This window comes from Macaca fascicularis, chromosome 5, assembly GCF_037993035.2.
Source record: "Macaca fascicularis isolate 582-1 chromosome 5, T2T-MFA8v1.1".
In the NCBI taxonomy this organism is placed as follows: Eukaryota; Metazoa; Chordata; class Mammalia; order Primates; family Cercopithecidae; genus Macaca; species Macaca fascicularis.
The window spans coordinates 38,200,960-38,222,408 of record NC_088379.1 but is presented as its reverse complement, the minus strand read 5'-3'; the positions used below and the strand labels follow the sequence as shown (position 1 = coordinate 38,222,408).

General features: G+C 43.5%; 1 protein-coding gene across 2 annotated transcripts in view; it reads right to left on the bottom strand.

Moving 5' to 3' along the window:
* The window catches only part of FAM114A1 (family with sequence similarity 114 member A1), a 76,495-nt gene that overhangs the window by 16,221 nt on the left and 38,825 nt on the right, over positions 1-21,449 (bottom strand). For both annotated transcript variants that reach the window (XM_005554685.5, XM_045392250.3), the window contains 3 exons: positions 20,425-20,559; positions 13,971-14,123; positions 5,860-5,983 (listed from right to left, as the gene is read on the bottom strand). In XM_005554685.5, the coding sequence (XP_005554742.3) occupies positions 5,860-5,983; positions 13,971-14,123; positions 20,425-20,559 (412 nt within the window). The remainder of the gene's footprint in view (positions 1-5,859; positions 5,984-13,970; positions 14,124-20,424; positions 20,560-21,449) is intronic.

Genomic DNA, 21,449 nt, shown 5'->3' with positions numbered 1-21,449 from the left:
CCTTTCACCCTGGAAGCTACTGAGGGACAGAGACAGTATTTCTTCCACTCACTCTTGAATCCAGAGCATCTAACACAATACCTCACGTACAACAGGCGCTAAAATGAGTATTTACAGAATAATTTATTAATACAGTGCCTAATATATAATATGATATATTACTATATATAACAGATAGTATACATATTAAAATATCATATATCATAAAATAAAACAATTAGGATCATTGTGGGCAATAAAGAGATTGTTAAAGGTTACAATCTTACTTTTCTCTTTTGAAGTATCTGCAAGGCCATGCCATTTTTAACGTTTCTGAAAGGTGCCAAAGAATTGATTCCACATGGGTTTATTACCACTTTGGGGGAGAATAAAAGAATCATTTATCTCACCTGACTACATGCTCTCAGACCTCTCTAAGAAGAAAATACTGTGGCGTATGCCAGTGTGGGAAGGCAGAGCCTTGAGGGGAGACTAAGCCATTTGAGAAACACTGCATCCAGCCCTCGTCTGGAGATGCTATTTTCTGTTTTATGGACAAAATCGTTAATCTGCAGCCCATGAAGATAGCCTGGCGTAGCTTGTAGGTATTTATTCAAAACATTTGGCTTAGATTTGTTTATTATTACCTATAACTCATACATTCTCATGAGGGAAACAGATAATCAGATACGGGAACTCATGTAACTCACACATATAACTCATATATTCTCATGAGGGAAACAGATAATCAAAACAGATAAGCAGACCAGGCACCGTGGTTCACACCTGTAATCCCAGCACTTTGGGAGGCCGAGGTGGGTGGATCATGAGGTCAGGAGTTTGAGACCAGCCAGGCCAAGATGGTGAAACCCCATCTCTACTCAAAATACAAAAATTAGCTGGGCACAGTGGCGGGTGCCTCTAATCCCAGCTACTCAGGATGCTGAAGCAGGAGAACTGCCGGGAGGTGGAGGTTGCAGTGAGCTGAGATCGCGCCACTGCACTCTAGTCGGGTGAAAGAGCAAGACTCCGTCCCAAAAAACAGAACAAAAAAAACAGATAAGTAAAACATTGATGTCAAGGGATAAGTTTTATGGAGAAGTATAAACAGGGCTAGCTGGGGTTTAGGAGTTTTAAATAGGAGGTGCTGTGGTCTGAATGTCCCTGTCCCCTCCAAATTCATATTTTGAAACCTAATACCAATGTGATGATAATAAGAGGTGAGGCTTCAGGGGTGTGATTAGATCATGAAATGGGGAGCCCCCATGAACGGGATTAGTGCCCTAACAAAAGAGGCCCCAGGGAGCTAGCTGATCCCTTCCACCATGTAAGGACAAGCTAGAAGGCACCATCTGTGAACCAGAGATCAGGAGCCCTCATTAGACACAGAATCTGCCAGCAATTTGAGCTTCGATTTTACAGTCTCCAAAACTGTGAGAAATAGATTTCTGTTGTTTATAAGCCACACAGTCTATGGTATTTTGATATAGCAGCCTGGAGGAACTAAGACAGGAGGGAAGCTAACAAAGGTGACATTTGAGTAATGTGCTAGAGGAGGAGAGCAATGAGCCAGCCACAAGATGTCAGGGGAAGAGTCTTCCAGCAGCAGTGCAGCAAGAGTAGAGTCCAAGAGGGTGTGTGCCTGGTTCGTCCACAGGAGCGGCAAGGGTGTCAGCGTGGCTGCAGCTAAGTGAGGGGGGTGTGTGCAGGCAGGAGGAAGAGACGGCTGTCTTTGCTCATGATGAAGCCACAACAAGCAAACCATTTTAACCCAAAGAGGTAAGTGCTCTAAGGGGACTTTTGCAGCATATAATCCAGTTTTCAGAGGGGTGTGAAGCAGGGTTCCTGGAGGAGGTGATGCCTGAACAGAGCTTTCAAGAATGAGAATGCATTAATCACACAAAGGGAGAGTTGGAGGGCTAGACAGTCTCAGAGACAGAGAGACAGAGACAGAGATAGAGATAGAGAGGGCCAGGCACAGTGGCTCACACCTGTAATCCCAGCATGTTAGGAGGCCGATGTAGTTGGATCACTTGAGGTCAGGAGATGGAGACCAGCCTGGCCAACATGGTGAAACCCCATCTCTACTAAAAGTACAAAAATTTGCCAGGCATGTTGGCACGTGCCTGTAATCCCAGCTACTTGGGAGGCTGAGGCAGGATAATCGCTTGAACCCAGGAGGGTGGAGGTTGCAGTGAGCTGAGATTGCACCACTGTACTCCAGCCTGGGCAACAGAATGAGACTCTATCTTGAAAAAAAAAGGAGGGGGAGAGAGAGACAGAGCTAGAGAGCTAGATTGATTCCATCAGAAGCTGATATTCTCTCTGCTGGGCAGAGGTCTTGGTCTAGTCTTCCCCAGGGAGGGACAGTGAGAGGGGCTGGGCACACCTGGGCAGCATCGACAAGGTCTCCTTCCCAAACTGCCTGCCCCCCACCCTGTATGAGGCAGTGCTGCAGAGCACAGAGAGTCCTGGGCTGGGATTTGGAAGGCATAGGTCCTACCCAGCTCCTGCATCTGCTGGTTCTGTGGCCTGGGGCCAGTCACAGAGCTTCCTCAGCTTCCACTGCCTCCTCTGAAAACTGAGGACAATAAAACCCACCCATCTCCTCTTTACAGCTGTTATAAGGACCAAATACTACAACAAACGTGAAAGTGTTTCGTAAACACGAAGTTTTATGTAAACAAATAATTATGTGCTACGCTGATACAAACATAGGGAGATTAAAAATATTTGGGAGGAATCAACACTAAATTAAGATACAAGCACTTTGCAGAGCTCCAGCTTTTAAAGGTGTATTAATTCTGTAAAACATACACCAACAACTTTTAGAAGCGATTTTAGAAAAAAAAAATCATAGAGAAAAATGGAGGTTGATAAAAACAGATGATAATAAATGTTGCAACAAACAATACCTATTACTACAATTCTTGGTCTGTATACATGACTGAGAAAATCTTCACCAGAGCAATAAAAATAGAAAATGGCCTTTTAAAATCTCTTCTCAGCCATGATAAATCAAATTAAGGGATCTATGGCAGTGTGATAAAATTACACTCTGCTGGAAAAACAAACATGCAAATCATTAGCTAACATTATTACATGCAGAGGAGACCGATATTAAATTCATTTAAAAATGATGGTTTATTACATTTTCTGAGAGTACCAAATAAATTATTTAGTTGTTAGGAGGCTTTTAGGAATGTAATGCTTACAAGGAAAAAAATGGATGAAAATGCTCGGTTTTCCTTCAGAATTTTGCTCCTGGATTTTCTGCTGGATTGCTCCTGGATTTCCCCCACTGCAAAGATTCCTTTCTATAGCTTTTGCATAATCCCAGAACCTTTCTGGAGTTGTGACACTTGATAATTGGATTGATTTAATGACAACGTCTCTATTCTTCTCTCCCAGTTCTTCATTAAGTTTCTGAATGACATTTATTTATTAAATTAAGTTAATTAACATTAATAGTGTTTTGATAATCTGGAGATGCCCTCTTGGGAAAATTGATATATTATGGGAGATAACAGGGTTTTGTCAATTAAGGCGAGGCAAACCTCCCATTGCTAAAGCATGCTGTTCAGCACTTCAGGGTTTTTCTGTGTGTATGTGTGCATGTGTGGTATCTAAAGAAACCAAATTTATTGAAGGTCTACACTAGACTAGAACACATCACTTATAGCAACATTTTCTATTTAAGTTGAAATTAGGTTTCCCCTCCAAGAAATAGCACCAATTGGGGATGTAATACTTCTTTAATTACACTGGCAACAATGTCTCCTTGATGTTAGGGGGAATCTGGGATTCTCTTTTTGTCCTTTCTAAATGACACCCTTAATAGGGCCAAGGTCTACCTCAGACATCATGACTCTTGAAGAGAAATAGCTTGATTCTTTTTGGTGATTGCTAGAAAGGGGCATCTGTTAGTTCACCTTGGGTCCACAAGGGGAGCTACATGACCTTTAACAGCTAGTGTTTTAGTTTCTTCATTAGAAAAACAAAGACAAGGCTGTCATCCTTTGTGACTCTGGGAGGAACATACTAATGCTCAAAAACATGATTCCCAACTGTCTCTGATACGGCCTCTTTCTATGCTTCAGTATAATTGATTCTTTTATTTTGATGCAATGAGCATAAATCTCATTAAGCTGAAGGCATGTAAGGTCAGTGTGTGGGGCTAAAGAGGGAAAGGGTGTCTAAATGACAGTTTCTGAATGCTTAGAATAATTTTGCACTGAACGTCAAGGCTCAAGCATTTGAGCTCTCGTGTCAGAGTTTTGATTAAAGGAATCAAAACACGTCTGGGCACAAAACACTGCCAGCGATTTGAGAATGCACATTCTCATTACTTTGCATGCCGGGTAATAACAGCAAGCATAATACATGAAAGTTATACTTTATTGCACCTTTACTTTTTCCTGGCATTGCGTTAGCACTTTAAGTAATAAGCACAGCTAACATTTTTGAGCAGTTCTGTGTGCCAGGCACTCTAATATATGTTTTTACATATATTATCTAATATGACCCTTACAACAGCTCTTGAACCTGATATCTACACACACACACACACACACACACACACACACATATATACACACATATCATTGTGTCCATTTTATAAGTGAAGATACTGCATTTCAGAAAGGTTATATAACTTGTTTAAGGCCATATAGCAAGAAAGTGGTGAAAATGTTTCAAATGGGACCCTTCCAAAGGTCCTAGGAGAAGCCAGACCTGTCTCTGAGGTTGTCTGACCTTTCAGCGTAACCTACACAAAACAGTTGTGGAGTGGTGGTTATTACGTCCTAAGAAATCACTCTTCATGTACACAGCAAATGTTTTACTCTCTTCTGCTCCCAAATGGACAAACCTAAAGGAATCATTAACCATGCCCAACCCTGAGAATAAGTTTTGCCCTCTTAAGGAAGCCTTGCTTCTCATAAAATAAGTTCTAACCTCCTTGGGGTCAAGTTATTATCTGGGTGGAAGATTACTGGGAAGTGTGATTGCCAACCTGACGTAGCACGCTCTGGTGCACGGTCAGAAAACGGTACAGCCTTTGTCAGAACTGAACTTTTTAGGTAGAGGATAGGACACCTGCAAATATACCCGAACTCTTACACCTATAAATTAAAAGGAATAAGAAAAATATACAAAAAAATTCAGGGAAAGATGTGCCCACCATTAACATTAATCACACTAAATAACTTTCACATGCAGATAAAAATTATAAGTGGCAGCATAGGCTGGGCGCGGTGGCTCATGCCTGTAATCCCAGCACTTTGGGAGGCTGAGGCGGGCGGATCATGAGGTTGAGAGATCAAGACCATCCTGACCAACATAGTGAATCCCCGCCTCTACTAAAAATACAAAAATTAGCTGGACATGGTGGCAGGCACCTGTAGTCCCAGCTACTCGGGAGGCTGAGGCAGAAGAATCACTTGAACCTGGGAGGCGGAGGTTGCAGTGAGTCGAGATCGCGCCACTGCACTCCAGCCTGGGCGACAGAGTGAGACTCCGTCTAAACAACAACAACAACAACAACAACAACAAAAAGTGGCAGCATAAACTCTAGTCATCAGAGCTCTGTTTAGCACATTGCAGTCTTCCTTCATCTGACCATATGCATTTGCATTTATTGTACGCCCGTAAAGTGCCAGGGATTGTGCCGAACACCAGAGGAACAACAGGAGTTCCCACCCAGTGAAAGAAAGTCATATAAATCAATGTGACTCGCTCCTGTAACAAGAGATGCACAGTGTATTTTGAAAGCATGGAGGAGAAGCACTTGAATTAAATAATTCAAAGGGCTGTGTTCATTAACAGCAGTTTCATAAGGATTATACCAAACAGTTTGTCTTGCTATTTATTTTCCTTTACCTTGTTCTTCTTGACTTTCTTCATTCTCTAATTCTTTGGCTGCAAAGATGTCTTTAATGGAAATTAGGTCATTTTTTAAGAGTTCCAGCTTCTCTCCATCAAGTGATGCTAAAAATGACTGAACCTGAAAAAAGAAATAGGTCAGCACAACTGTCATCTTTTATTCTCATTAATAACGTTTACATACAGCAGTCCCCAGTTTTCCCAGGACCAAAGTGCTTCATGGCATGGGAGGTATCGTTGGGTTGAATGTTGGCTTGATGCATATTAACTGTGCAACTTTGGGCAAGTTAGATAAACCCTCTGGGTCTCAGTTTTCTCATTTTTAAAGGGAGATTCCTTGTGGAGCAAATGAGATAAAAAATGTGAAATACATTGCACAACTGTACACAGTAGGTGCTACGTAAATGGTGGTGGTAGCTCTTCTATCACAGTGGTTAAAAATGCAGTTCGACATCAACCCTGCAGTCGAATATCAGCTCCTCACTTACTATGACCTTCGGTCACTTACTTAACCTTTTAATGCCTCAGCTTCCTTATCTGTAAAATGGAAACTAATTGCACCTACCTTATAAGGTTGTTCTGAGGATTAAATGAAGTAAACTACTTAAAATACTTTTAAGTACTTATAAAATACTTATAAAGTACTTAATACTTATAAAATACTTTTATAAGTATTGAGTGATGCTCAATACTTATAAATACACATGTATACGGCCGGGTGCGGTGGCTCATGCCTGTAATCCCAGCACTTTGGGAGGCCAAGGCAGGCAGATCACGAGGTCAGGACATCAAGACCATCCTGGCCGACATGGTGAAACCCCATCTCTATTAAAAATACAAAAATCAGCTGGGTGTGGTGGCACGTGCCTGTAATCCCAGCTACTCAGGAGGCTGAGGCAGGAGAATCCCTTGAACCAGGGAGCCAGAGTTTGCAGTGAACCGAGATCGCACCACTGTACTCCAGCCTAGCAAGAGCGACACTCCGTCTCAAAAAATAAATGAATGAATGAATAAATAAATAAACAAACATGCATCCACATGTAAACTTAAATAAATAAGCATTCTATCGATGCACATATATACTTGCTAGATGTCGGTTATCACACTGGGGTTACAAAAATGCACAAGACACATTTTTCTTCTCCAACATCTTGCAGTCTAAAGGAGTGAGGCTGTATCAATTAAGAACGATCATGACAGGCATGAGAGGAGGGTACAGTGGAGGGAGGCACTAGGAAGGGCGCTGTCCTTCCCCCTTGGGGAACTGAGAGGGTACACACAGGGAGGACTTCACAGAGGAGGTGATGCTGGGACTGACGTCATCCCTGCTCCCTGTCTTTAGAGCCCCTCTTTTGAAACTATCCTCCGTACACAGTTAAACATTATTTGCACAGGCCAGGCGCGGTGGCTCACCCCTGCAATCCCAGCACTTTCGGAGGCTGAGGCGGGAGGATCACTTGAGCCTAGGAGTTTGAGGGCTCAGGTGATCAACACAGTGAGACCCCATCTCTATAAAAAATTTTAAGCCTGGGCACGGTGGCTCACACCTGTAATCCCAGCACTTTGGGAGGCCGAGGCACGTAGATCAGGTCAGGAGATCGAGACCATCCTGGCTAATACAGTGAAACCCCGTCTCTACTAAAAATACAAAAAATTAGCTGGGCATGGTGGCGGGTGCCTGTAGTCCCAGCTACTCGGGAGGCTGAGACAGGAGAATGGTGTGAACCCTGGAGGCGGAGCTTGCAGTGAGCTGAGATCGCGCCACTGCACTCCAGCCTGGGTGACAGAGCGAGACTCCGTCTCAAAAAAAAAAAAAAGAAAAATTTAAGAAAATCAGCCAGGCATGCTGGTGCACACCTGTGGTCTCAGTTGCTCAAGAGGCTGAGGTAAGAGGATTGCTTGAGCCCAGGAGTTTGAGGCTGCAGTGAACCATGATTGTGCCACTGCACTCCAGCAAGATCCTGTCTCAAAAAAAATAATAATAAAGAATTATTTGTACAGATGGCCACTCATTCTCTCAAGATTGATTTGAATTTCCAAAATGGTAAAAGGGTGCAGGGAAGGTACCTTATAAAGTATTAAATATAAGTATAAAGTAGTAAAGTTTTACTTTTTTCATTCTGCAGGTCAAACTCTTGCTCTGGAGAGAGAGATAGCAGTGGAGCCGCAGTCCTCTTTGGAATAGGTTTTAATATTCACTATGTTAATAGATGAGCACATCAGGATAAGTGAGAGAGGGAGAGAGGGCATCTGGAATACCAGGACACCATTTTCCTAAAAGTTGCTACAGCACATTGCCAGGGCATCATGTAGCCAGCGCCGAGGCTCTGGGAGGAAGCTCTGCAGGAAGTCATCGACACAAAACCCATTAGCGTGGAGTTCAGCTGGTGGAAGTAAACATGCCCAGCCTGATGGCTGCACGCCACTCCGTTCCGCCCTGACCTTCTCAGACTCTTCATTTCAGCTCACACACTCATGTGTAGGGGTCAGGGCCCCAGATGCGCATCAGCGTATTCTTGGGCTTCGGATCTACTTTCTAAACAGCAGTTTTCTAACATTAACTATTGAATAAATGTGTTTGAACACCATGCTTAGTGAAAATGTATGCAGACCTGTGGAACATCTGCATTTGTCCATGTCTTCTGGCGGATGGCAATCATCCGAAAGGGGAAGCATTGGGGTTTTCCGTTTGGGGCACCCCTGGGAAAGGTTCTGTTTAGCGAACACTCTTTCGTCAGCATCTTTCCACTACAGCATCGCTCCTGCTTTCTCCCAGCTCACTGCATTATGCCAAGGCTATGTGCATTGAGTCTTTAGTCCAATCCAATAATAAATAAGACATAATCGCACACTCGTCCATAAATATTTGTGGAACGCTGACTATATGCTTGGCACCGTGCTGAGGGTTGTTCAGGACACAGGGTAGAGAGGCTGTCTCATAAATCTTTTCCTTGAAAGAAGGTGTGTGCTGCCATTGTAAAGATATTTGTTTGCTATTTCTAACTATGGAGTATAATGGTGATGAAAATGATTAGTGTTCCTGTTTTGTTTTTTTTTTTTTTGTTTTTTTTTTTTTTTTTTTTTTGAGACGGGTCTCATTCAGCCACTCAGGCTGGAGTGCAGTGGTACAATCTTGGCTCACTGGAACCTCCGCCTCCCGGGTTCAAGCAATTCTCCTGCCTCAGTCTCCTGAGTAGCTGGGATTACAGGTACACGCCACCACACCCGGCTAATTTTTGTATTTTTTGTAGAGATGGGGTTTCGCCGTGTTGGCCAGGCTGGTCTCAAACTCCTGACCTCAAGTGATCCACCTACCTTGGCCTCCCAAAGTGCTGGGATTACAGGCGTGAGCCATTGCACTCAGCCGAAAATGATTAGTTTTTCTTTAACCTTTATCAAACACCACATCGCCATGCCTGTTGCCATCCTAGAATCAATCTAGTAAAATAGTAACAATAATAATTCCTTATATTTCCATGGTGGGGTCTGAGTTTCAGTCGAGGACTGTCAGCAGAGATGATGTGCATCATTTCTGGGCAAGGCTTTTAAAACATGGGAGTGTCCTCTCTACACTCTGTCCTTACGCTGGTGCGACTCAGAAGACAATAAGGCCTCAGAGGGCAGGGAAATCCGACACTGCCTTTAGGCTTCAACACAGGGGAGTCCGCAGGCCCAAGAAATGGTCCCATCAGAGCCCACATCTCCGTTCTAGAACACTCTCCAGGTCACCAAAGGTTCCCTCTCACAGCCTGCATGGAACTCTTCCCTAGGCTGTGCTCCTGACAGTGGGACGGTGCCACTGGCTGTGTATCCCTCGGCCCAAGGGACGGCTAAGAGGTGGCTGCTTACAGGGGGTGTGGGTGGAGCTTGAACTAGGGCCTCCTTCCACAGCTACATGACGTTTCCTGGGGTGAGATACAGAGCTGCAGATAGGAGGCAGGTAGGCTGAAGCGGAGTGTAGAAATTTGAGGAGTCTGGGAATTCAAATGGGAACTAGGCCTTCCAGGTCATTGTGCCAGTGTTTGTCAAGGTAGGAGGACATAATACATTTTCTTTAACAGTTTGTTTCTAAAGTTCTTTAACTTTTAAATTTTTATTATTTTGGAGACAGAGTCTTACTCTGTCGCCTAGGCTGCAGTGCAGTGGTGCGATCTCAGCTCACTACAACCTCCGCCTCCCAGGTTCAAGCGATTCTCCTGCCTCAGCCTCCCGAGTAGCTGAGACTACAGGGATGTGCCATCACACCCCACTAATTTTTGGATTTTTAGTAGAGATGGGGTTTTGCCATGTTGGCCTGGCTGGTCTTAAACTCCCGGCCCTCAGGTGATCCACCTGCCTCAGCCTTCCAAAGTGCTGGGATTACAGCCGTGAGCCGCTGTGCCCAGCCAGCTCACCCAGTTTTACATCTACCTTAGACCACAGGCAGCACCACCATGCTTGGCTCTAATTTTTGTATTTTTAGTTGAGACAGGGTTTTGCCATGTTGGTCAGGCTGGTCTCGAACTCCTGGCCTCAAGTGATCCATCCGCCTCAGCCTCCCAAAGTGCTGGGATTACGGGTGTGAGCCACCGTGCCTGGCCCAAAAATTATTTAACTTTTAAATACGTGGTATGTGTAGGGTTGCCAGATAAAATACAGGATGCCTAGCTAAGCTTGAATTTCAGATAAACAGTGAATATTTTCTTCATATAATTGTGTGTCCCAAATATTACATGGGACTTATTTGTACTGAAAAAGTATTCATTGTTCATCTAAAGTTAAAATTTAACTAGTCATCCTGTATTTTTATTCGCTACGTCTGTCAACCTCAGTCTAAGGCCCCATTTGTCTTCTTGCTGGAGGCCTGTGCACCTTGAACCAGGTCTGGCGGAGCCACAAGATGGACACGGCCTGTTCTTAAAACCCTAAAGGCAGGAATGCTGCCTGCTGACCAGGCACTCCTATCTTGGACTATTACAGGAGTGAAGAATAACTCTTACTGGTTTTGACCCATACATTAATAGGACTGTTTATTTATTTATTTATTATTATTATTTTGAGACAGGGTTTCGCTCTTGTTGCCCAGGCTGGAGTGCAATGGTGCAATCTCGGCTCACCACAACCTCTGCCTCCCGGGTTCAAGTGATTCTCCTGCCTCAGCCTCCCGAGTAGCTGGGATTACAGGCATGCGTCACCATGTCCAGCTAATTTTGTATTTTTTTTCAGTAGAGACGGAGTTTCATCATGTTGGCCAGGCTGGTCTCGAACTCCCGACCTTAGGTGATCTGCCTGCCTCGGCTTCCCAAAGTGCTGGGATTACAGGTGTGAGCCACTGCGCCCGGCCTGTACGACTGTTTATTATAGTACCCAGTAACTATCATTACTAAGTCAAGACAAAAATTTATTTTCCTTACTATGAATATCACAAAAATCTCCAGGCTAGGGAAAGAAAGCAGAGCTTGTGGAGGCAATGGGCAAACTGTGCCCCTCCAAAGGCCAAAACTTCTTCCTAGAAACTAAGTCCTTTGGGGCTCTTTTGCAGGGGCCTGGGGCTGTTTCACAGCTGAGAGCTGTGATGGAAGTCACCACAATGGAATCATTCTCCACCACCATGATATCTTGTAATGTGTTTTTTACAGCAGGGCCATGCTCCCCTGTGATATTTTTAACAATAACAACAAATGTCTATGACATAAAAATGCATATAAAAATCAATTGTCATCAACATGTGTACATTATTGAGTGCCTAATTCCTTTCCGTGGATTATCTCATTTAATTCTGTTAATAATTCTGTGAGGTAGGTTTTATTATGCCCATTTCATAGATAAGGAGATTGAGGTAAGAGGGGTCCAAAATCATACAGCTTCTGCGTGGTGTGTAATTAAATAATGCCTGACTCCAGACCTTGCTTTTTTTTTTTTTTTTTTTTTTTTTTTGAGATAGTGTCTTGCTCTGTCACCCAGGCTGGAGTGCAATGGCATGATCTCGGCTCACTGCAACATCTGTCTCCCAGGTTCAGGCGATTCTCCTGCCTTAGCCTCCTGAGTAGCTGGTATTACAGGCACCCACCACCATGCCCAGCTTTTTTTTTTTGTATTTTTAGTAGAGATGGCGTTTCACCATATTGGCCAGGCTGGTCTTGAACTGACGTCAGGTGATCTGCCCACCTCGGCCTCCCAAAGTGCTGAGATTAAGGCATGAGTCACTGCGCCTGGCTAAGAACTGCATTTTCTAGAGCACATCTTATTGGGCTATTGGATTCTGAATTTATGGGAGCAATTTTATGACTCTGTAAATTGTAAAGGGCTGATAACAATGCAAAGTCATTCTTGTCAATAGTCATGTGAATGAATTCTGTGCAGTGGGAGGACAACCTCCCCAATGTGGAAAAGCAGGTTTGTGTCTATTGGCACATTCATATATTTTTAAATTATTATACTTAAGTTCTGGGATACATGTGTAGAATGTGCAGGTTTGTTACATAGGTATACATGTGCCATGGTGGCTTGCTGCACCCATCAACCCATCATCTACATTAGGTATTTCTCCTAATGCTATCCCTCCCCTATCCCTCCAACCCCCGACAGGCCCTGGTGTGTGATGTTCCCCTCCCTGTGTCCGTGTGTTCTCATTGTTCAACTTCACTTATGAATGAGAACAGGTGGTGTTTGGTTTTCTGTTCCTGTGTTAGTTTGCTGAGAATGATGGTTTCCAGCTTCATCCATGTCCCTGCAAAGGACATGAACTCATTCTTTTTTATGGCTGCATAGTATTCCATGGTGTATAGCCACATACATACTACTCCATACACATTTGTGCTTCTTTGGCTTTTTCTTTGAATCATTTATAACATCTGCCTGGTTCCCTGAATTAATTAATGAGCTAAATAAGTTCTTTGACATGGGTCATTTTGTATCTGTATGAGAGTCCCAATTGTGCTTTTTTTTGAAAATTATTCTTGAACAGTTTTAACCACAAGACTTTCCCTGAAGGCTCACGGATAACAAAGAAGGAAGTGAACAGAGTAACGTGTAGCTCCATCATCTGGGGCAGGGGACAGTGTCTCCGTCCTATTTGGTTCTTGGTTGCCTGTTATGTGGCAGATGTTGTCTTTCTCTGATTAGACAGGCATCAAGGATGGCTCAAAGTCCAAACATAAGAGGATAAGGTCTAGGGGGAGTCAAAAACTACTTCTCCATTCTAAGGCTCACTGCCAAATTGAGCTTCTTGTCTGGGCACCTGCCTGTCCTCAGTGAATGTCACCATGGCCCCTCCCTCTCCTGAGGCCCGGAGGGTACTGCCTGGTGGCCTCCACTAGGAAACCACTCCGGAGCACAGTCAGCTTGACATCCACAACACAGCCATATATATACAGTTAAATAAGTTAACAGTTTCATGGCATTTGGAATGGTGGCTATATAAGTGCCATGCAAGTGCTTGCTAAATAAACACACATACACACACCCCACTATAGATACTTTAAGGGAAAAAAAAACTCGCCAAATCCTGCTGATTTTTTGCTATTCATCTTTTGTTTTCCTGGGACCAAGTGGGGAGCATGAATGTGCAGGGTCATTGGGTAGGCTGGGTTTCCCAGGTGTCTGTACGGGAGTATTCCCTAACAGAACCTTAATTTTCAGTGGGATAATCCTGCCCTCTGTGGCCCAGGAGTCCTAACAAGATGGCTGAATAAATAACTATATAACCCAGAAGAAAAATATATTAAAACCCTGCAGTCTAAAAGAAACATCAAGTGCTTTGTTTTCATTGGGTAGGAATGAAGATGTGGGCTGGCAGGGCATCTCTGACCTGGGCACTTCGTTACCAAAGGGAGGCAGAGGGCCAGAAGCCGGACAACCACATTTCTGAGCAGCCTTTTGCACCCTGAGATGGGTGGATAGTGGTGGCTCTTACTGTGCCAGCCTTCTTGGAGCTGGGGTGGGGTAAGAGCTTGGCACAGACAGAGAAGAGATGATATGAAGCTCACATTGTACAGTATTTGTGACCTTAGCACAATAATAATGAGGCTCTAAAAATGAGATCTTTTAAAGGCAGATTTTCCAGTTTCTTTCATGTTCAAGTAACACATGACTAAGCATGCCATTTCAAATGAGTAGTGCAGAAGTACCTTGCTCTCGCTTTCATTGGACAGAATTTCCAGGGCTTCCAGGTGTGACAAGCCTTGATATTCATCAAACAGCATCCCATAGTGTGCAGTTCTCTCCATTGTGAGCTGCTGTGCCAGTCTCTGCTTCTCCTTCTCCTTAGCTTCCCTTAACATCTGCAGAAATACACAATGTTTGTACTCTGGATGTATATTTAAAAGCATCATTTCCTGTGTAAGACATGGGGGAGGTGGGGAGGACTGACTTTGTATTGGAGAGGGGGAGATTCTGGTCACTTTAGAATTTCTAAAAAATGATTTTTTTGATTGATGCTATTGATAACTTTTGCATCATATCCTACTTCGCATTTTACACTTTCATTATGTGAAAGGCAAAACAAAGCAAAAATTCCATGTCTGGGAATAAACTGGTAAGAAACACACCAAAAGCTTTAACAGCGCTTTCCATTAAGGTGTTTCCCACATGTGTGATTAACTTTCTTATTTTCTTATTCTTATTTTATTTTATTTTAGTTTATTTTATTTAGTTTGAGATGGAGTCTCACTCTGTTGCTCAGGCTGGAGTACAGTGGCACAATCTCGGCTCACTGCAACCTCTGCCTCACGGGTTCAAGCGATTCTCCTGCCTCAGCCTCCTGAGGAGCTGCGACTAAAGACCCTTGCCACTATGCCCGGCTGATTTTTGTATTTTTTGGTAGAGACAGGGTTTCACTGTGTTGGCCAGACTGGTCTCAAACTCCTGACCTCAAGTGATCCCCCTCCCTCAGCCTCTCAACGTGCTGGGATTACAGGTGCGAGCCACCGCACCCAGCCAATTTTCTTATTTTCTAAAGTCCCCATATTTTCTATAATGAGCGAGTTTTATGTATGCTTGAAAAGTTGAATCTCTTATGACAGGATTAACTTTAAGTCCTGCACCTACACAGATGTCAAAGCAGAAATAAGCTGGTCTGATTTTTTCTAAGTTATAATTTTTTATTTATTTATCTTTGTTTTGAGATGGAGTTTAGCTCCTGTTGCCCAGGCTGGAGTGCAATGGCGCTATCTCAGCTCATTGCAACCTCCGCCTCCCGGGTTTAAGTGATTCTCCTGCCTCAGCCTCTCGAGTAGCTGGGATTATAGGCACCCACCACCACACCCAGCTAATGTTTTTGTATTTTTAGTAGAGATGGGGTTTCACCATGTTGGCCAGGCTGGTCTCGAACTCCTAACCCCAGGTGATCCGCCTGGCTCGGCCTCCCAAAGTGCCAGGATTACAGGTGTGAGCCACCACACCTGGCTGAGTTTTAAAATATTTTAAATTTTTTGTGTGTGGTTATTAAATTTCCTCAATTTAAAAATAAATAAATATAAACTCATAATGTATTTGTCATCATATACTTAATGCAATTAAGAATATTAACTTAGGGCCAGGTGCAGTGGCTTACACCTGTAATTCCAGTACTTTGGGAGGCCTAGGTGGGCAGATCACTTCAGGTCAGGAGTTCGAGACTAGCTTGGCCAACATGGTGAAACCACGTATCTACCAAAAATACAAAAATTAGCTGGGCATGGTGGTGCATGCCTGTAATTCCAGCTACTCAGGAGGCTGAGGCAGGAGAGGCAGAGGTTGAACCCGGAGGCGCAGTGAGCCGAGATTGCACCACTGCACTCCAGCCTGGGCAACAGAGCGAGACTTGGTCTCAAAACGAAAAAAACAAAAAAGAATATTAGCTTGTAGATTCTTAAGGCTGGTTTCCAGAAATATGACTGTGAACCAAGTTTCCTCCCCCCATTAATAACTTTTCTCCTGTTATTTGTTGGTTAAACAAAAAGACAACAAATAAACACAAGCCCATCAGTCACTCTCGATTTTCTGCACTTGCGTTCTTTGATTCTAAGCATCTTTTATGTGATTCCTCATTAAGTTTACTGAGGCATTACATTTATGGGGTTCTTTAATTTCTGTGGAGAGCTCTGTAAAGACACTGGCCACCACCAGAAGGTCACAGGGGAAGAGAACTAAAGAAGAGACTTTGGTTTTTATTGTGTGCCAGTGAAACAATCAGCCTCATTTCCTTTCGGGTTCTTGAGGTTGTCTGCCAAGAACCCACAGGGCCGCAAAGAGAATTCTCTCTCCTGTCTGTCTTTAAGACTAAATTAGCACAGACTCTGAATTTTAAAGTTTTTCAATCAACCCAATGAAACCATCACTGGAAAATTTTAACACTGGCAATAAAAACTAACTACCCCCACTGATCTCGGGGGTTGGTGGTGGTAAAATAAAATAACAAAGTGACACTGAAATCACTTCCCTTCTCTACACCAGCTTCCACCTGTGAATCTGGGCTTTGGGATAGAAGAAAGAAGGGTTGAAATTGAAGAGAAAGGGAAAGGGTCACTCTGGAATGATGTGGACTCACTCAAAACTGGGGAGTAGGCCAGTAGGATTATGGTGGCTCATGCCTGTAATCCCAGCACTTTGGGAGGCTGAGGTGGGCTGATCACTAGGTCAGGAGTTCAAGACCAGCCTGGTCAATATGGTGAAACCCTGTCTCTACTAAAAATTCAAAATATTAGCCGGGCGTGATGGTGGGCACCTGTAATCCCAGCTATTCAAGAGGGAGGCAGGAGAATCATTTGAACCTGGGAGAGAGAGGTTGCCGTGAGCCGAGATTGCGCCATTGCACTCCAGCCTGGGTGACAGAGTGAGACTCCATCACAAACAAACAAACAAACAAACAAACAAACAAACTGGGGAGTGAAATTAAAGCTGCCTAAGGGATAACCAGCTTGACAAGGGATGCTGGTTCTATTTTCCCACTGGAAAAGAAAGGGAAGTTGGTTTCAATAGCAGGGAATGATCCTGGCCTGGAAGAATTTCTGACACAGAGAAGCTATGGAGACTTACATGTGTGGAATCCAAGGACCCCCCGTCCCCATGTTATTTAAAGAGTATTCCCCGTGCTTGGCTGGGCGCGGTGGCTCACGCCTGTAATCCCAGCACTTTGGGAGGCTGAACTGGGTGGATCATCTGAGGTCAGGAGTTCGGGACCAGCCTGGCCAACATGGTGAAACCCCGTCTCTGCTAAAAATACAAAAATTAGCCGGGTGTGGTGGTGCACACCTGTAATTCCAGCTACTCAGGAGGCTGAGGCAGGAGAATTGCTTGAACCCAGGAGGTGGAGGTTGCAGTGACCTGAGACTGCACTCCATCCTGGGTGACAGAGTGAGGCTCTGTCTCAAAAAAAAAAAAGAAAGAAAGAAAGAAAAAGAAAGAGTATTCCCTGTGCCACTGGGATAAAAATACGGGAGAAATGTAGTTAGTGCATGCATGCATGCTTCTAGTTTCTATAGTTATATATTTCTTTAAGTGTATAAAGGAAAAATATAACAGACTCCCCTGTGTCAGCTGATGTGAGCTTCATCTTTCCAGTTGTCCAAAAGACCTTGGAGCCATCCCTGACAACTCCTTCTATCTCACAGCTCACATTCATTCCAACAAGTGATCTGGATCTATCTTCAAATTACACCCAGAATCAGCCATTCCTCACTACCTACAAGGCCTCCATGCTGCACGGGGCCACGGTTATCTCTTGTTTAGACAGTGCAATTGCCTGCAGCGGAGGATGTGGCAGTGCAACCTGCAGACCTCCCTCCTACTCCTGGGAGCATACATGCCAGATTTTGAAATCCAGCCTTCAGCCTCCCACAGCTCCTCCCTGCCAATCACTGGTGCAGCAGGGCACTAAGGCAGACCTGTTCCTGGAAGATGAGGTCTCCTTTGTCAGCAGCCTTTGGCTGAAGGGCTTTCCCATGGCTTCGCCCAGCCTTTCCCAGGCCACACTGCAGTCTAGGACACTTCCACTCATTTTTCTCTCCCTCTTTCCTTCACTGGGATGGGACCGGCATCTTGGTCTAATGGTTCTCCCAGCCTTCCTGGGCTCCCTCACCATTTTCTCTCTCACACACACTTCCCCTAATGAAATCCTTGCACATTTAAGCCTATGTAAGCCCATCTTGGTGTCTGTTTCTGGGAGGGCACAGACTGATGCTCATTCTAACCAGTCTCCCTGCCCTTGGTCCTCCCAGCCAATTTTCTACCCAGGAACTAGAGGGGTCCTATTAAAGCACAGATCAGATTCTGTCACTTCTTTTCTCAAAATGCTGCAATGGTTTCCCCATTTCACTAACAGTCAGACCCAAGGTCCTTACGAACGTCTGTCACTCCCCATCACCACTCTGGTGTCCTCTTCAACAACCCTCACCCGGAGCTCACTCCTCTCCATCACGGGCATCCTGCTGTTCTGCGTTCATACCAGACACTCCTGCTTCAGGGCCTTTGCATGCGTTCTCCTTTGGCCTGGAATGAGCTTTACTCAGGTTCCTGCATGGTCAATGCTCTCATCTCCTTCAAGGATTTGCTCACATGTCATCATCTGCCCAATCACTATCCTACTTAACACTCAGCCTGCCCCTCACACCCATACTCCTGATTCCTGATCACCTCTTCCTGTTCTACTTTGTCTTTTTCCCCATGGCACTTGTCACTTTCTGAAATACCAGATATTGCCTTCCACATCCCCTCTCCATGAGGCTGGAAGTAAGGCATTTCAAGATGATGGGGCCAGAAGATGTGGGCTCAGAAGTGTGCTACCCATGAGAGCCCCCTGGGATGAGTCTCCTGTGTGAGCAGAATGTTCATGCTGCACTTTGTGAGAACGAAAGGCAAACCTTTTTGTTCTAAGTCATACTGATACTTGGGGGTGGTTGTTCTTTTATGACATCTAGTGCGAATTACCTAACTAATACTAATCTATTCTCCTCCTCCTCCTCCTCCTACTCCTTCTTCTTCTCCTTCTCCTCCTTCTCCTTCTCCTCCTTCTCCTTCTCCTTCTTCTTCCTTCCTCTTCCTCTTCTTCTTTTTTTTTTGAGATGCAGTCCCACTCTGTTGCCCAGGCTGGAGTGCAGTGGCACAATCTCAGCTCACTGCAACTGCCACCTCCCTGGTTCAAGCAATTCCCCTGCCTCAGCCTCCTGAGTACCTGGGATTACAGGTGCTCGCCACCACATCCAGCTAATTTTTTTTTTTTTTTAAGTAAAGACAGGGTTTCATCATCTTGGCCAGACTGGTCTTGAACTCCTGACCTCAGGTGATCTGCCTGCCTCGGCCTCCCAAAGTGCTCGGATTATGGATGTGAGCCACCGTGCCCAGTCATCTATTTTATTTTTCAAGGAGCAGGAGGGTGATGGTCTAGATGATCCTGCAAAGTCCCTCCCTGGACTATAACATGAGAGTGCTCATACTTGGGTTATTCCAGAAGAGGCAAGAAGAAATAGCCTCAAACAAAAGCTTCTAGGGGTTGCCATGAACATATTCTCAGTGATAGCTGTTCATGAAGGCAACCTTCATGGGTTCCTAGTACTAAGTCCTGCCTGTGACGTTTACAAAATCCACTGCTGCATCAGCTGCCTCTGATTTCAGGAAAGCACAGAGACCTGGTGTATCAGTCTCTCATGGAGGAGGTGGACTGGGGCATGCCTGGACTGTGCGGTAAGTTAGGCATGTTTCAGCTGGAAGAGTGAGTCATTATTTGGAAAATAAGACAAATATTATTTCCAATTTTCTTAACTATTGTAAGTAAGCAAAGATAGATTGAATTCTTTGTATTATGTTTTGCAAGAAGGGCTGGAAAACTTTAGTGCTGCAAGTGTGACAGAAGACCATCCTTGCACATATCAAGAGAAATAGAATATAAAATTCCAGTGAGATACCATTTCCACCTATTATACTGACATGTAATAACGACAATGACGACAACTAACATTTCTGAGTGCTTACTAAGAGCTGGGTTCTGTTCCAACTCAGCTTAGCCTCAGAGCAAAGTTATTGGTAGGTATGTAAATTATCCCCGGTGTACAGATGTGTAAGCTGAGGCACAGAGGGGCTAAGTAACTTGCCCAAGGTCACACAGCTACTAAGTGGTAGAGATGGGATGCACACCATGACATAAATGGATCATCTTCAAGAAATAATATCAAGTGAATTAAGCAAGGAACAAGAGTGTGTTTAGTATGCTATCATTGGGTTGAAAAAGTATGTGTGTATTTATGTACATGTCTATCCACGTGCATACACATATACTTATACATCTGTATATTTATATATAGCTGCATCTATAGATCTATATCCATATCTACATGCTGTGCCCTCTTGGTAGCTCAGATAGGCTGTGAATTCATTTCTTATACCAGGATTCTCTGATAGAATCCTTAAGAAACTGTTAAAAGTGGTTGTCTCCTCTGAGGAATTAAATGACTGAGGAAACGGAGGTAGTAGAAGCTCAATTTTCTCTCTCTGCTCTTTCACGCCATTTGATTTGAATCACATGCTTTAAATTAGCTATTCAAAAAGATAAATAAAAACTTATTTATTTTATTGACTGAAAGAAAAAATTGCAAAAGTATATAATCCAACCTGAGACAAGGAAACAGTTCTCTCCATGAGCGTCTTGGTCCGCTTAAAGCCCGGGTCACTTTCTGCAAGGACATTCATGGTTTTCTTGCCGATGAATTCCAACGCATCAAGGCCTCCAGTTAAGACGCTTTTACCCTGCAGATGAGATAACTGCATGAGATTAGATTTTTAGGTTTTGCTGTTTCGCAGCGGTCAGCAACTCCTAGGTAACTGGCACTATCTTCAAATATTAAAATTAATATAAAGTCACAATTTTTTCTCATCAGGAGATTTATCATCCATTTAACCCTATTTTCTTTTCCTTGGAAAAACATATGTTATATAATTTGTAGGATATACAACGTTATCAAAAATGATGCTTAGAAAAAAAAAGCATATAAAATAAAATTAATCCCTTTTTAATTTTACTGGCTCTCTGTGTATGAATAGATGTGTATCTAAGACATAATATTAACAGGTGACCCAATTGCTGTTTTCTGTTTAAAAAAATTTTAACCCAAGTAACAGAGTTGCTTGGAGCAGCCTATTAAAATGTCAAGTAGTCCTGCTAATTTAGGGACTTCTTTAATCTAGGGCCCTGGAGGGTAAGACCTTCAGGCCGTTTTAGACGGTTCTTGCATACTCTCAGAAACTAGCAATAACTGCCTATAATTAGTATATCCATGAAATAAGACACGTTGATTTCCTTGTACTTCTGGCTTTAGAAACTGGTGTATTATATAGTTATCCTTCTGCAAATCCCTTTGTCAGTCATCGTTGCCTTTTTTAAAAGATTGAAAGAACCCAGACTTACTCACTAAACTATTCAAGTGAACAGAACTGTGTACATTTCTTTGCAACTCTTTCATACATACACTCCAACTGTATAACTGCAATTATAATATGCATACATCTGTTTTTTCCCACCATACATAAAAATGATATAAATTTTATTTTATTATGATATTATTACTGATATGCATTTTCCAATCTTCATAATTATCATTTAAATAGAAATACTGAATTTCATAGAATTAATATACTTT